Source organism: Mobula hypostoma, chromosome 5 (assembly GCF_963921235.1).
Source record: "Mobula hypostoma chromosome 5, sMobHyp1.1, whole genome shotgun sequence".
NCBI lineage: Eukaryota > Metazoa > Chordata > Chondrichthyes > Myliobatiformes > Myliobatidae > Mobula > Mobula hypostoma.
In genome coordinates, this window is record NC_086101.1 from 49,876,547 (window position 1) to 49,893,833 (window position 17,287).

Genomic DNA, 17,287 nt, shown 5'->3' on the forward strand with positions numbered 1-17,287 from the left:
CTATTTAATTTAAACAGTTATTAATCCTCAACCATCAGTCTCTTGAACCAGTGGGAATAACTTCATTCAAATTCACTTGTTCCATCGCTGAACTGTTAACAAAATTTATCGACTTACTTTCAAGGACTCTTATCTCATGCTCTCAATATTTATTTCGTATTTATTATTATTTTTTATCTCTTTTGTATTTGCATAGTTTGCTGTTTTTTGCACATTGGTTGGTAGTCTGCCCTTTTGGTTATGGTCTTTCATTCATTCTCTTACGGTTCTTAGATTTACTGAGTTATGTCTGCAAGAAAACAAATCTCAAGTATACAGTGACATACATGTACTTTGACAATATATTTACTTTGAACTGGTTGCTTGTTAAGTTCATATTTAAGGTAGCTCTGAATTTGAAGCCAAATGGTAGTTTTATATCTTAATTCTCAGAAATATTGATCAATAAGATATTCTTGAAGACAAAGATAGCCACGGTAGTGTAGCAGTTAGCGTGATGCTATTACAGCTCAAGGCGTTCTGGAATTTGGAGCTCTCTAAGGAGTCTCTATTTGTCCTCCCAGTGGAATGCGTGGCTTTTCCCAAGTGCTCCAGTTGCCTCCCACAATCCAACTTGCCGAGTAGGTTAATTGTCCTGTGGTTAGTTTAGGGTTAATCACTGTTGTGAGATTGCTGGGACAGCTTGGCTCAAAGGGCTAGAAGGGCATACACACCCTTTTCCTTTAAGTAAAATTGGTAAAATGATCATCTACATGTGAAGAACTTATTTCATGGCAATTAATATATACTGTACATTTTGCTGTATCATGTTGTCCTCCAAACATGAATCACAAAATTAATTTTCAAGACTTCCTACTATGAGACACTGGATGGTGGCACAATTTCAATCTCTCATTGCTACAGTTGGAAGTCCTCATCTGCTTCAAAAGGGCAACAATCATATTATTGCCAAGGAATAGCAGGGTGAGCTACATTAATGACCACCATCTCACTGACATCTATGATGATGAAGTGTTTTGAGAGGTTGGTGATGGCTAGAATCAACTTTTGTCCATTGCAATTTTGCCTTTCACCACAAAAGGTCTACAGCAGATGCATTTTCTGGGGGGGGGGATGGGGGGGAGATACAGATACAGGAACACATAGCTGTTTTCACTATAATCAGATCAACATTTCATAAAACTTCAACCAAAGTATTTTTAAATTTTTAGTTGACCTATGTCATTTCAAGTTCTGGCTAAAAGATTTCAAGATTGCCATTACAGTAAAATACTTTCCATAACATGGCTCATAAAAAGATAAAGGTTGATATTTTATGAAAATAAGATGTGCAAACATTTTATAATTGGGAGATGATTTTTTTTAAAAAAATGCTTTCCAACACTATGCCCAGTTAAACTCTAAAGCTGGCAGGCAAAATTTCCAATAAAACTTCACAATGCATTACCCAAGTCTCTTTGGTATAAAGTGCAAACAAAATAATCGAAGGGAGCAAATTATTTAACTGGCAACTCTGAAAATATAAACTACAGCAATGAGGGTCACTGAATTGTAAGACACTTACCCTCGTCATGTCTTAAGTACTGGTTACCACCTCGGTCTCTGGCCAAGGACCAGGCCTCACCATCACCACTTTCACAGAATTCCACCATGCTGTTCTTATCAAGTTGGATCCACGAGCCCTCATGGTTTGTTACCTATTACACAAATGACACTTTTATTCTGTTTTATGCTTAGCAATGCAATTGTGATCCTTGTAAAATTGAGATTGTTTAAATGCTTTAAAGATCAACTTTAAAAACTTCAGCGGCTGCAGCTCATCATTGAAAGGAAAGACCCATCTTACCTGGGAAAACATTGCCAAAAGCACTGCAAAGTAAAGTACTTAGTCTGGCGTAGCAGCTTCTTGATTTTGAGTCTTAAAAAGACAACTCTGAATTTAGACATAATGGGCCAGAATTTGCTGGAGATTTGGTTCTCACCACATGCCTGGTTAGTTGAGAATTTTTCCTGCAACCTTAAGCTCCAAAATATTTTTGATGTTCAAGCTGCTAGAAGTGAGAGCTGACAACAGTGCAGGAAGGGCAAAGAGCATCTGGAACTTGATGAAGAGCAAAACCAACCATATAGCAAAATCGATTAGATGAAAGAAATGCAAACTAAATGGACAACAAAGGAGACATATCAGATTAGTTACATTGTGAGGAAGAACAAGTGATTTGAGGGATGGAAAGACAAAAAGTACAATTTACTATTTTAAGAAATACTTCTAACACCGAGATTTTAGTTGTTCAGCTTCTTGGTCAGATAGATTAATTGGCAGTCATTGATAATTACGTTGAAAATCACATACAATTACTAGATTTAACTATTTGTCTAAATTTATGGACAGTTAATATGCAAATAGAGCAAGATTAAGTGCAAAGATGTTTTAGTGAAATTAATGCTGGAGCAGGATCAGTTACCCAACATGCAGCAATTCACAATTCATGGGGGGTGCTGCCCTTGTCCCAAACTGCTAGACAATCTGTCTATTAATTACGATATGCCTCATTCGCATGCTGTTTACTTATTCAGCAAATTCCAGCCCAATCAATTTTAAAATGTTGTCTATTGTAACTGTTTCTCAATATGCAGCACTATTCCTAATTGGTAGGTACACCATTGTATAAAATAAAGATCTGCATGACCAATCACTGGGCCCGAGTAAGTGGAAGATTAGAAATTAGTTATAATTTTCAGTTCCATTTAAACACTTACTGCAGCCTGTAGCTACTACATTTTAGAATCAATTTCACACTGAATTGTACACAAATATCAGATTCTCTTAATTTCAGTAAAACCTGGTTTATAACTCAATTATTTAAATTACTATATATAGCTTTAAAATTGTAGAAAAAAGATATTTACATCAATTTACATACTTCACAAAATATAGCATTTTTAAAATCAAACTATTTAAAGAGTGATTAATGTGTGATATAAATAACAATGAACATTAGTTTCTGAAATTTAGGAAAAAATGAAAGAAAATCAAAACAGAACATGCTGAATCATTGAAAAAAAAATATAGCTCAGAGGTAGAGGATGCACCAGCAAATCAGCAACTTTGGTAAGCATGGTATAAAAGCTTCCACCATTCGTTAAGCACCCAAATGCAACAATACCTATTTTAAAGAAGAAATTATACCAATACCAGATGTCCTCTTATAATACTATGCAAAAGCTTGAGAAGACATCAATTTTGCAGCATTTGCTCTATTGTGTTGATTGGTACCTGCAATAACACACTTTCATGAATCCATACCTCGCCTAATGCCTTGACTCTGTTCCCAAGAACTAACATTCCAATGGGGATACCTCTAAGGTTAGGGCAGCTCCTGATGTTGTGCCCTGAAGGCCCAGTCTTCACTACCTTATATACTCCTGGTCCGCCTTGCAGGAACATCTTTTCCTGCTCTTTCAACACTACTTCATGGGACCGACGTGAATTTACTTCTCTGAAGTAATCATCAGTGATGGATTTAGGCTCCTACAAATAAAAACGGTAATTTAGCGTATTTGAAAATAGCTTTTTACAGACAATTTATAATATACAAAACAAGAATTTCAAGTTTATGATTGCAGGAGCAAAATTAGTATTCATAGACAATAAAGCATAATTCACTTTTTCATACGCTATAAAACTACTGCCTTTTCTATCAAGGTCCAAATGTGAACACTCAAAGTTGGAGTGTAACCACATGGTATGTCATCAAGGTGTCCTGGAACGATAGTCCCATAATTATTCCAATCAAAGAACAGGTCAAAGATATGTTGGCTCTGATATACAAAATTTGCAATATTCTCTAAAAGAAGTGTTCAACAATGGTTACTGTTCCCTTCAAAGTCAAAACCATGAAGAATTTTACTGAGAATTTGGCAACATTAAAGTAGCTTTCATCTTTGACAGATTCTTTTCTGAGGAAAAATTTGAAACAGGCATCCAAACTTTACTTGTAAGAGAGGAAACCACTACTATCATGAAATTATTAACTAGTATGAAATAGTCTTGGTATTTAAAATAAATGCATTCTATACCTTGATGAAAATGGTACAATTATAACTTAGTGAAAGAAAAATACTTTAAACTGTGGTTAATATAACAAATTATGACAAAAATGAAGACTGGAAATATTCATCAATTCCATAAGCATCTGTAAAAGCCATGTTGATACCTTGCATGTAACATTCACTAGAAGGGAAAGGCAAGAAAACATCTTAATAGCGGATGAGAAATAAAGTTGCTTCAGCTAGAGAGAGGTTCCAGATGAGTCAAACTGATTACAAAGTTCGATACTCCAACAAGATGTAGAGGTTGCCATCATTTCAACTCAGCAAACAAACTTGTTAATGGCCAGAATAATGAATACACACGAGAAAAGTTCATAAAGGGAAAAACTGAAGGAGGACAACATTTATATACACAAAAGTTAGAAATAAAATTTTGCAGCAGGGAAAAATAATCATTTCTGTAACTATCTAACATGCCAACATGATATTCCAATATTTTATAACAATTGTGCTGTCTTGTATAAATTGAGTGATTTTTTTTTCTTGTGAATATAGCTCGTATTTGCCGTGCATTGCACTTATGCATATGACAAACTCAAATTTAATGCAGACAATTCAACTGGTCTCCCAAACTTTCCCTCACGTCTTTGCATTACTAAATCACAGATTCCAGTAGCGAACACTTTTTAATCACAATTGCAAACTTTCCAGGGAAAATGCTAACTGACACCCTAATTCACAAATTACTGCTCTCTTGTTACCTTCTTCCATTTGTAAGTATTCCCTATTAGCCACAGAAATAAATTGCTTGATAAATTTCATCCTATTAAGTTAATTACGCTATTATACAATGAATTCAATAAGCAACCAGTATCTGGAAGATGGTAATCTTGGACACAACAAAAATTTGTTGAGTCTTTTTATATTGGACTTGTTTGTGCTCAATGGAAAAAGAACTAATTATTTAACCTAGAAATAGAGCCAAGTTAATTGGTATGAAACAAATGTCAAGAAAGTCAATAAACAAACTGATCTTTAGCATGATTAATCCCTAAAAATTAAATACTTTTGCTTTTTAAAATTAAAGACAAAAATGTTCTCTGAAGAGTCAAACATGTTTATTTTTATTTAAACTTACCTGATATGAAACAGTGTTAGAAGTCACTTCCAAGTACCTTATTCCAGAACTAGCATTAAAGACAACACAGCAACAATGCTCAAGACAAACACTGATAGCGCCCCAACTGAGATGTCAAGAGATTGTGATGAATTTGTTACTTAAGATAGCTGTGTGTGCATTCTTTTAATCCAATTATCAACATTCTCCAGTTACATTGCAATGTCACAAAAATTCAACCAAACAGGTATTTGCCTTTCATAAACCCAAGAGATTCTGCAGATAGTTGAAATATTGAGCAACATACATAAGAAGTTGCTTGAAAAACTCAGTAAGTCAGGCAGCATCTCTACGGAAAGGAATAAACAGTTGATGTTTTGGAGCAAAAATCCTTCCAATGGGTTTAAAGGGTTTATCTAACAAATTTAATATTAAACACACAGCGCATATTTTCATCGCATGAATATAGCGATAAATCAATTATCGGGGTGGACACAGGAGCTTGAAGTAAGTGATGAACGAACAGGTAAAAGTGCTAGAGGCAGGTTCGATATTATCATTTAAAGAAAAATTGGATTGGTATATGGACAGGAAAGGAATGGAGGGTTATGGGTTGAGTGCAGGTCGGTGGGACTAGGTGAGAGTAGCGTTCGGCACAGACTAGCAGGGCCGAGATGGCCTGTTTCCGTGCTGTAATTGTTTTAAGTCACTTATAATGGCCCCCCATTTCAAATTAACGTCCCATTCTTATTTTGACATGTTTATGATGGCCTCCTTGACTGCCATAGTGAGGCCAAACTCAGGTTGGAGTAGCAACACCTCATATCCCATCTGTGTAGCTTCCAAGTTGATGGCATAAACGTTCATTTTTCCAACTTCCAATAATCTCCCCATCTCTTTTTCTATTCCCCATTCTTATTACCCTCTCATCCCTTCTCTTCTCATCCCCTCTGGTTCCCCTCCGTTCCTTTTTTCAATGGTCTAAAGTCCTCCCTTATCAGATTCTTTCCTCAGCCCTTGGTCTTTTCCATCTATCCCCTCCCAGCTTCTTCCTACATCCCCTACCCCTCACCCACCCACCCACCTTTCCTCTCACCTCAGCTTGTACTCATTTCCCTTCACTCCCCTTCTTATTGCTTCTGCTCCCTTCCATTTCAGTCCTGATGAAAAATCTCAGCCCAAAATGTCAAATATTTATTCCCCTCCATAGATGATGCCCAATTTGCTGAAGTTCTCCAGCATTTTGTATGTGTTGCTAAGGCATTTGCCTTTGATACTTCCAACTGATTTAAGAGTGAAAGTAATGAAGCAATTGTCAATTGTTTAATAAATGTGAGACCCTAATGTGAAACAAATAATCTTTCTTTCCATTTTCTACTCCAAATAAGATTAAACAAAAAGTCAAAAAGGGAATAGGATAAAACATGGCAAACAAAAAGATTAAAATATTTACAGTTCCATAGAAATTTAATTTAGCTTCCATTTTACTGCATAAACAATAAATGTTTGCCAGTTCAAATCTCCAAAAGTCTTTTGCACTGGATATGTTTCTAATTCAACACTCAAAACTCTGTTTTAAAAAGTCTCTAAATCCTTCACAGATTTTTGTGAAAGGAGCTCAAGTAGGAAAAAAATCAAAGTCACATTGTAGTTCTACAATGTTTAGGAGAATGGTGTGCCTCTTTTGAAGGCAGTTCATCATGGATTCAACAGACTGATTTCCAGGTTGTGGGGACTGACCAGAGGACAGTCTGATTAAAGCATCCATACATATTAGAGCGCAAAAGAATGAGATGAAATATTAAAAAAAAACTTTGCTGTAATTTAAATGAATAGATGCTTTGTTGCTCCAGGCTTGAGTTTCCACCAACTCTAGCACCCTAGATTAAGGTAATCACAATTTATGTCTATAAGGAGATGCATTTTTTCTTTGTGGAGAAGTGCAAATCTTTGGATATCACCATGCCAAAGTCCTGTGGAAATTCTGCTGTTTATATATTCCAGAGAAGGAGAACTTAAGTTTTTAGACACAAAGTGAAATAAAGGGATACCAGGATTCAGGCAGTTAAGTGATTCTGAAGCACTGATCAGGCAAGGTCTTAACTAAAGAACTTCTTTTAACACCAAAATGAGTCACTTCTCTAAAATGGTCTGCGCTCAGATTTCCAAAACAGTTCATTCCAATCTAATATTTAATGCTATAATTTAACTTTTTAAATTTTTCTTTCCCATTGCTTTAAAGAAAAACTGCCTTACCCTAATCTATGACTAAGGCACTTTCCCTTTGGACATTTCCTTATTCTACAGCAGTGCTCAAAAGGGTGGCACTGCATTGTCTACAGCATTTGACCATTGGGAATGCCATCGCCACATAACATCTAATGACTTTCAGGCTTCATTTCAGTCTGGATCAGCCACATCTTTATCCTTCTCACCTCTGTTGCCTCAGTACTCAATTCCATTATATTTTCTAACACAGCCCTGGAAGGTCAGAAATCCCAGATTATTTGTTCTTACTTGTAACTTCAGCTTCTCCTTTCTGAGTCCACTATTTCATATGAGGATGATTTCTATCCCACTTAGGGGCTAAATGCAGGTAAATAGAAGGAGCTTAAATGGAAATCCTAGTTAGCATGGACCAGATGGATCAAAGGGCCTGCTTCCATGCAAAATGACTGACTTAGCTTCTTAAGACCATAAGCAAAGGAGCAGAATCAGGCCATTCAGTCCATCAAGTCTGCTCCATCATTCCATGGCTGATCTATTTTCTCTCAACCCCCATTTCCTGCCTTCTCTCCATAACCTTTGACCTTTCAACCTCTGCTTTAAATATACTCAATGGCTTGGCCTGCACAGCTGCCTGTGGCAATGAATTCCACAGATTCACAACCCCCAGTTAAATTTATTTATTTAGAGATACAACACAGTAACAAGCCTTTTCAGCCCAATGAGTCTGCCTTGCTCAACTACACCCATATGACCAATTAACCTTTTAATCCTTGTGTCTCTGGAATGTGTGAGGAAACTGGTGTAAGCAAAGGAAACCCACACGGGGGTCACAGGGAGAATGTACAAACTCTTCACAGACAACAGCAAGAAATTCCTCCTCATTCCTGTTCTAGAGAGTTGCATATTAGCCAACAGTTCCTAGTCTCCCAACCTTGTTTTTCCCACGTATATCAAGCCAATGACTTTTGAAACAAAATTTCTCTCCAATATGGTGAATAAGCTTCTTGGCTTTAAAATACATTAATTAGAAGTGCAGTACTTAATTAGGGACAGGCAGACAGAAGAACAGACATTTTACGAAGTGAGTTAGAGACTAGAAGGCAAGAGAAATAATGAAGTATACGAAAGTTCTAAACAGAAGAAATCAGTGATGGAGCACTGACATAAAGAGATATAATTTTACTTACTTTTATTCTATCATAAATTATATGGCAGATCAATTAATTTTATAATTTTAGCTCAAAGTCATATAGTAGTTTGAGATTAATGCAGAAGTTCATTTTACAACACTACAAATAGTAACTGTTTTATTTAAAACAACAGTAAGGTTAAAAGGCAACAATGTAGGAGAAGTTTGGAAATACTACACGCGAATACGATTTGGGTACTGCACTTCAGTTTTAAGTGTGTGATTGCATTACGAATGAAGTACCAAGGGACAGAGTTTTGATGCTACTTAGTAAATAGAGAAGTTGAATGATGAGAAGTTATTGAGATGAGTCAATATCAATAGCAATGGCTCAAGGAAGAAGAAAACAAAACAACAGTTTTTGAGAGATTAAAAAATAACTCAGAATTTTTTTCCCTTTCCTCTGGAGCAATCTGTTAGATCTTAGATGTTTCAAAAACAACTCTGCTTTCATTATGACAAACTGAAGCAGGCTGGTGGTGCAGTGGCATCCGCACCAGCCTTTGAGGTGAATGGTCCCAAATTCAAATCCGGCTGGCTCCTTGCATGCTTTCCATCTGTGCTGGGTTGAATGTCAAGCTTGCAACTTGACATCGTAAAAAAAGATAAATCCTAGTGAAACAGCAAGGTTGCCACCCAATGCGTCACAAGGCACAGAGAAAAACAATACATGATAAACTGAAGTACTTGGCAGGCCAACAATTTCAACACGGCAATCTCACTTATACTGAGAAATCAGCCATGTCAAAACAACTAATGAAATGTAAACTAAGAAAATTGCATAAGATTATATCTACAGTAAAATTTAAATATGAACTTAGTGTAGATCTGCATGATTTTCAACATAAATATCACAACTGGTACACGATGCATGACGAGAAGCAAAGATCTGAGTATTATTGAAAAGAAAGAACTGGTTAAAACATCTATTGAAAGAAAGTAATTTCACTGTCACTGTTCCAGGAGGGTTGCACTCATTAAATTCAACACCTATTTGAATATAACAATGGATAAAGCAAAATGTGAAATTAAAAAGCTCAAAAATAAATGTCATTTTAAAAAAGCTGGTTTCAGATGTGCATGATTGTTTAAAATAAATAGCTCGAAACACAAATAAACTTTCAACCGAATCAATAAAGCAATATTCCATTATACAACACTGAATGTACTAAACTAGTACCTCTCTTTTGACTTTTCTTAAACTCAACTTGTAAATTTTGCACTGTTTGCAACACAATCCACCTCTAATCTTGCAACACAGAAACATGCATCAACAATAAATCCTATGGCATACGCGTTAAATATCTGCAACTGGATTGCAGGTAATAAACCTGAGTGAAGTGGCTTGCTCAAGATAAGAATTAACAGAGCATGTGTATAGCTTTCACTTGCGTAACACCACTATGTTACTCCAGCCCATTAACCCATATGCTGCCATCAGTGAACATGTGTAAATTTAGATATTCCTTAGTGCTAATACAACGTGTTCATTGGAAGCTAGCTGAGCTTGCATGCTTTATAGTTTAATTTCATGGATGTTAGAATGTAAATTAGTTCCACATCATTTGGAAATAAAATTGCAAAAGTACATTTCATGTATAGAAACCTATAGAATACATAAAACTATCTATTGCTGTTTTAGCCAATTTGAACCAGATATTTTAGATTTTAATCATGATAATGTAATAAATATCAAAATGGTTGTTGTAAATGGTTGGTGACTGCAATTTAATTTTACTTTAATTAATTACACCACAAGAGAATAGAAGTGAAAAACATTTGATTCCACTCTTTTGCAAATTTTTCCATTTATCTTCAATATCAGCACAGGTTAAAAGTTAAAGCCAAAAATGATTTTAAAAAACTACCATGTTAGATGCAAAACTGCTGTTAATATACAAACATTTTCCATTTATCTTTATTAGTTCAGTAAATCTTCCCGAAATTAATTTTTTATCCTACATTTTTATTTCTCAGAACATGGACTCAAGAACTACCATTCTTTGTGTAAAATCTATAATGAAGTAGAATTGATTTAAAATTTCATTTATCTTACACTCTTTTCTTATCCCTATTACACCAAGGCTGTAGTGCAGCTAGCAGCAAAGCTGCAGCACATGGCCAATTAATACTTTTGCCCTGAAGAAAGAAGTGCTTCATTTTAAATTCAAGCCAAACCAATAGATATTTTGACAGGATTTTTTCTAAACATTCAATTTCCTGTTTTCCTCCCCAAATAATGAAGCTGAAAAAAATTAATATAAATGAAAGTGCCTCAAATTAAGAATATTCCTTGTGTTCATACACTCAGTGGCCACTTTATTAGGTACACCTGCTTGTTAATGCAAAGATGTAATCAGCCAGTCATGTGACAGCAACTCAAAAGCATAAAAGCATGCAGACTTAGTCAAAAAGTTCAGTTGTTGTTCAGACCAAACATCACAATGGGAAGAAATGTGAACTAAGTGACTTTGACCGTGGAATGATTGTTTATGCCAAATGGAATGGTTTGACTAGCTGAGGTTCAGGAATTTTCATGCACAACAGTCTCTAGAGTTTACAGAGAATGGTGTAAAAAACAAAAAAACATGCAGTGACCGGCAGATCAGTTGGGGGGGGGGGGGGAGCCTTGTTAATGAGAGAGGTCAGGAGAATGGGTGGACTTGTTCAAGCTGACAGCAAGGCGTCAATAATTTAAATAATCACGCATTACAACAGTGGTGTGAAGAAAGCATCTCTGAATGTCCATGTCAAACCTTGAAGTGGATCAGCTACATCAGCAGACCACCACACCAGGGCACCACTCCTGTATTTAATAAAGTGGCCACTGAATGTATACTTGTAAATCACTCCCCAAATTACTCCTCACATTAGATATCTGTAATTCGACATGCCATCCATCAAGCGTATAATCTCTTCATCTTACTCTGTGCACGTCAAACAAAAAAAACTTTGACTACGGTTCGTCACTATCTTGCATAACTGCAAAACGCAACTCTATAATAAACAGTATATTAAAAAAAGTGTAAGTGACCCGAGTTACAGAAAGTGCTGTTTCAATTAAGAGGTGACTGGTTTGGATAATCAAGCGTTTCTTAAAATAAATTCTGCTTAGTTCAGAGGTAGGCAGAATTATAGTTACTGACAAAATATTGTTTTTTTTTCCATGTGAAGAGACCTATTTAACATATTTCTCTCAATCACTGCTAAATAACTAAACTCAAAGATGTTTTCAATAATGAAATAAAAAAACTCTCCTCTCTCTTCTCAAAATTCAGTAGTTGTGCTGAGTGCTTTAGGTTGAATGTTTATATTAGTTTGGTGCAGCATTAGTTTCTATATATTAAGTTAATAATATATTCAATTGAAAGCAAATCCTTGATTAAAAACATTTTGTCCCTTCCCATCACACTAAACTATGTGCTTTATTAAAGCATAGCCTTCCAAATGAGTGATTTCATTCCTTGACAATTAAATTTGCCACATCAATTGTAAAAGTTAGTATTAAAAGGTGAAAGCAATTGTTTTATTAATGCATTTTAGGTAATCGTGCATAACAGTGCTCACAGACAGCAAAGGGGTTAAACTGCCAAAACAGGCATTTCACCATTGGCACCTTTACTTACATCAACAGGGACCAGAAGGCTCTTGCCCAGGTGTTGGTTAAAAGAGAGGCACCAGGCTTCAGTGTAACCATTCATGTTGGGAACATACTTCTTTAAAGTCTCATCATTCAGTCTCAGCCATACCCCATCATCATTGTGGATCTATGGGAAACAAGCAACAAAAACGAGCCGTGCCCTCCTGTAACTGCCCCAGAGCTAGAAAGGACTATGAGGCTCCAGACTAGAGATAAGGTGGGTATCAGAGATTAGATTTTAGCCTTGAGTGAACTGATAAAATGGATGGCAAACTAACCAGCACAAAATTAGAGACCTAATGTTTTACTGAACATGACATGCTAGGGAAGCTGTAAGCTGGTTCTGCTTAAAACCAGCCTAAACAAATGATTAAAGTAAGAAATAACATGGCGCACAGAAGTTGGTAAGAACGGACAGATGCGTCTTTGGAAATAATTTACTTTAATTACTTATTACGTATTCAAGTTGAAGCCATCCTGTGTACATTGCTCTTACAAAAATAAATATGCCACACAGTTGTATTATATTTAAATAATATTTATCTCATCTAATAACTGTATTAGCTTTCAGTAATGATTGGGTGCCTCCTTCTATTATATTCCAGCTCCAAATGTTAGTTAAAATTTGCCCAAATTTAGTTGCAATGTCAGCTTCATCTTAAAAAAAAAGGGACATTCATTTTTCTCTGGACGAGAGAACTAATTACTTCATCAGTTTAAGAGAGTGCCTAAAATGTAGGAAAATCTCAATGTAAAAGACAATTCACATTTACTATGTCTTAGGGCTAAAATGGGAATACAAAGATTCAGTCTTTGCATCATGTACAAAGGCCATCAATTGGCAAGTAGAACCTAGATATCAAACAATTAGCATATTGCTTCACAACCATACCAACTTATCAGAACTCAATTAGCTGTAACAATTTTTTTTGATTGCATGAATACACAAGATTATTGGTAATGTTCCTTGCTATTCATGGAGATACGATTATGATTCAGGATTTATTTACTAATTTAATGTGTCCTAAGCAACACATAGAAAGCCTAGAACAAATTCTCAAAGATGCCCACATATAGCATTTCCAGACTGTAGCCTCAAAGTTACTTGCACGTGTGTCAAAGCAAAACAAAAATCAAACTGCATATATAATCTAATTATTGCTGCAAAATTTACTGAAGCTGATGACAAATTGTGCACTTCATTCCACTACTGCTACGGAAGTATTACAAAAGCAACTTTTCCAACATTTTATGCAGCTTTTTATTTTAAAATGCCTAATCTACTGATCCTCCTCTTAAATAATGTTTTATTTTACCTCATCATTGAAAGTGATGGTTCCATTGACCTTCACTATGCCTATCTGCTCACTCTGAAGAGAAGGATGGCTACGTATACGAAGCCCTGCACTGTCCTTTGTCACAAATTTGCGGACCTGAGAGAAGCAATGAAACAGTAAGACAAAGAAGATAAAAAGCTGTCAGGTTAAAAGCAACAGATTAAACAGATAAACTAAGACAGCTGTAGATTAAAAAGCTGACACTGACAGAAAGATTTGTTTGCATTAAGTGAAAGTTACACGAATTTGGCCACTTGTTAGCTATAGTTGAAAATTGCTCCAAACACAATTTTGTTTTGTAGTAGAAATACAGAAAGGTGAACTGGCATTCCTGGAGTCAATCTGCAAATGGTTGAACATCAAGGGCTGTTGTCAAAAAGAATGTTTTTTTTCCCCAAAATGCAGGAAATGAACTACAAGTGCTGTAATTAATCTGTAACACAACACAATAGCTAACAGAAAGAACTGAATACAAACTGTTCCAATACAGGAATCATGATCTGAAAACAAGTTTTCAATGCAAATACATTAATTTATGAACACTTACAAATTTCAACATGATGCTTCCAATATCTGTACAAGTACATTAAAGTAACAGCCACTCTACTGCAGTAAATCCCAGCTATTTAGTTTGTACCTTGCTTGGTTGCTGTTCAACCTTTGGTTTGACCATTTGAGAGCCTGGAGGTATCATACCCTTTGGTGGGTCTTTTACTTCTACTTCTAGACCAGCATCTATCAATGCAGAAAAAGAAAATCACCTAAAAGTACAGCAGCTCAAGAAAGGAAATTTTAAAAACAAACAATTCTTAAAATCTAACTTTTTCCACATAGCTATCTGTTAAGTTTGACATTACGAAATTTAAAATGGTTCAATAACAACTGATTCAATACAAAAGAGATAGCACTAAGGTGATGATTAATGATTAATCCAAATAGCTTAAAGAACAGTACCAATAATTCACAGTGAAAACTGTTGTTTTATGTTATTCAGCAAAATAGAAATTATTTATATCACACTTGAAAATTGTTTCCTGGTTTGTAATTTTGGGTGTTTCAAATGGTGGAGATATTCCTGTGTTCAGTGACCTATGGAAAAGGATCACACTTACCTTGTGCAGGTATCCTGAAAACAATTTGCTTTAAAGCACTGACTCTAATTAAAGCAGTAAAGCCCTAATCATGCCTTCTGCTTATAAGTCCCATCACGTGAAGAGACCTAAACAAGTCTCGCTCACAAAAATACAAAGGCTGATACTTGGCTAAGCCACATCCCCAGCTTAGCCAACTATCAAAATGTCACATTTAGCATTTATAAACATTCCAAATTATAATTAGAAGGAACACATGTTCCAAAATAACTTCAAGAAACTAGTTAAAGTATAAGCACAGAAACAGAGAGTCAAGCATTGGGTCAGTATTGAAGTCAAACTGTCAGTTTCTTCATAAAATATAACTCAATTATTTAACTGGATGGTGGTGCTGTCAAGCTTCCAAAGGGTGCAACAGAGCAAACAATGCAAAGAATTATAGTATCTAACACCAGGTTATTATAATTCAAAGTTCTTCAAATGTCATTACATAAAATAAGACCAAAATTCTGAACCAAGGTGCAGTTTAATAAGCTTACCTGTTTCAATCCCATCTATTGTGACATGGATGGTGTAAAGGCCTACAGCTCCAGGTGTCCAGTTTGCACTGTATGTACCATCATTATTAGCTCGAATTAACATATTTTCACTTGGCCTAACAAAGGTGGAAGCAAAGTTTTAAAAAAAGTCAAAGGCTCTGACGCTTCATCATGACACTTAGAGATTTATCATTTTCTTTTACCTTTTAGGTGTGGGCGATGCAAACCGAAGTTCTTCAAATGAATAATTTTCATATGCCTGCAAAAATAATAGATGAAAGAAATACAACACAAAGTAAAAATAACAAAATGTTGAAAAATTGACTACTGGAGTTCTACTTTTTTTTAATATAAAGTTAAACCACTTAGTTAAATAAACTAGCAGAAACATGCAACATCTCCAAGGCTTGCTCTCCTGTTTAAACCTATGAGAGGAGAATTACACCTGAAGGAATAAAATAAGCACAGTCCATGAACACTACCACGCTATTCCTGTTTCACATTATTTATTATTGTAACTTATAGTAATTTTTAAGTCTTGCATTATACTGCTGCACAAAACAACATAGTTCACAACATATGATAATAAACCTGATTGTGATATTGGTGACGAGAATGCCTGTGATGAAAACTAAAGACACGTAATTACCTTCATCATAGTGATTGCTGTATATCGAGCTTCTTTTACTATCATTGGTTCATAGGATGCTTCCAGCTTGGGAAATGGCAATCCACCAAATGTCATATCAGTATTTGAAGCAATTACAGGTGGGCTACCAGGAATACGGTGCAATTTTTTACTACTCTCCTGCTGCACAGATTTCTTTTGAGAGAGAGGAACAGCCTTCACCTCAACCTGTCAAACAAAATTAAGCATTTTAATAAATATCATTGTTTGGTGGATAACAATGCAAGATTAATACAGTAATTAGTCCTTTGCTGTGCAATGGCACACCTCATCAGAATTTTATGTGATCCATTCTAAAAAAACATTAACCAGTTATGTCTAGACATGTTAGAGTACATGTTGAGTACATTTTACTATAACAGGGCATGTTCAGGAAATAAAATTAAATATACAAGCAAAATAGAACTTCCCTCCTCTTCTCCTGGCATTCAGTTTGAATACTATTTTATTGAAATAAAAGGTGTTGAAGCAGCCATGTGGAAACTTCAGAATTAGGGCAAGATAATCATATTTTATTTGGCTTTAATGCATTCAATAGCTTCACGCTGCATTATGAAATAGAATTCATTCACTCCTTCAAAGTAGAAAGGAAAATTAACAATTGTTTAGCAACCTAGAAAAGTACTTTTTAATAAACTAATTCTTTATTCAGCTCACTGCAATCAATAGAATGGGGGGGGGGGGGGGAAGAAAAAAAAACACAAATTCAGACTAACCAAATCAGTCAGGCTCATACCTCAAATTCTCCATTCCCTCCCAATGTGATTTTAAGATGAGCCATGTGGTATAGATTCACTTAATTCTGCCTCAAGTAAATTGGGCAAAAGAATAAACTGAAGGCTCAATGAAACTCAGGCAATTAAAATAAATAAGATAATTTCTAAAAGCAAGAAAATTCTATATGCTAAATTGTGTAATGTTTAACAAAAGGGTCAGAACAACTGAAATATTGCATGCATTTCTAGTTACTACATTACAGGAATAATGGGCAGGCATTAGAAGAGCTTCACAATGATATTGTCTGGACTGGAATACTAGCTAAAGGGAGAGATTGGACAAGCTTAAATTGCGCTCCTCTGGAGCACCGGAGGCCAAATGAAATATGTAAACTTATGAAAGGCATAGCTGGAATAGATAAATTATTTCTAAAGGTGAGAAGGGCAAAGTTTAAAGGAGATTTGCAAGGCAAGTATTATTTTTTTTAAATAGACAAAGTGGTAGAGTGTAGGTGCATGGGACACACTGCCAGCGAAGGAGGTGGAAGCCACCATCAGCAACATTTTACTCGGCTCTGCACTGAACTGAGGCTATGGCCTCGTGTCTGTGGACGGACTCTCTTTCATGGACTTCAGTTCTGAATGCTATTTGCTTGCTTTTATAGTTTGCATAATTTTTTCCCTCTAT

At 35.5% G+C, this 17,287-nt stretch overlaps 1 protein-coding gene across 17 annotated transcripts in view; it reads right to left on the bottom strand.

Annotated features, from left to right (window-relative positions):
* mycbp2 (MYC binding protein 2) overlaps positions 1–17,287 on the bottom strand; it is a 227,685-nt gene that overhangs the window by 69,543 nt on the left and 140,855 nt on the right. For 13 of the 17 annotated variants that reach the window (XM_063048487.1, XM_063048481.1, XM_063048475.1 and 10 more), the window contains 8 exons: positions 15,845–16,051; positions 15,399–15,454; positions 15,196–15,311; positions 14,203–14,300; positions 13,545–13,661; positions 12,215–12,355; positions 3,308–3,532; positions 1,565–1,697 (listed from right to left, as the gene is read on the bottom strand). In XM_063048487.1, coding sequence (XP_062904557.1) covers positions 1,565–1,697; positions 3,308–3,532; positions 12,215–12,355; positions 13,545–13,661; positions 14,203–14,300; positions 15,196–15,311; positions 15,399–15,454; positions 15,845–16,051 — 1,093 coding nt within the window. The remainder of the gene's footprint in view (positions 1–1,564; positions 1,698–3,307; positions 3,533–12,214; positions 12,356–13,544; positions 13,662–14,202; positions 14,301–15,195; positions 15,312–15,398; positions 15,455–15,844; positions 16,052–17,287) is intronic. The other 4 variants (XM_063048479.1, XM_063048483.1, XM_063048486.1 and 1 more) reach the window with 4 other exon arrangements.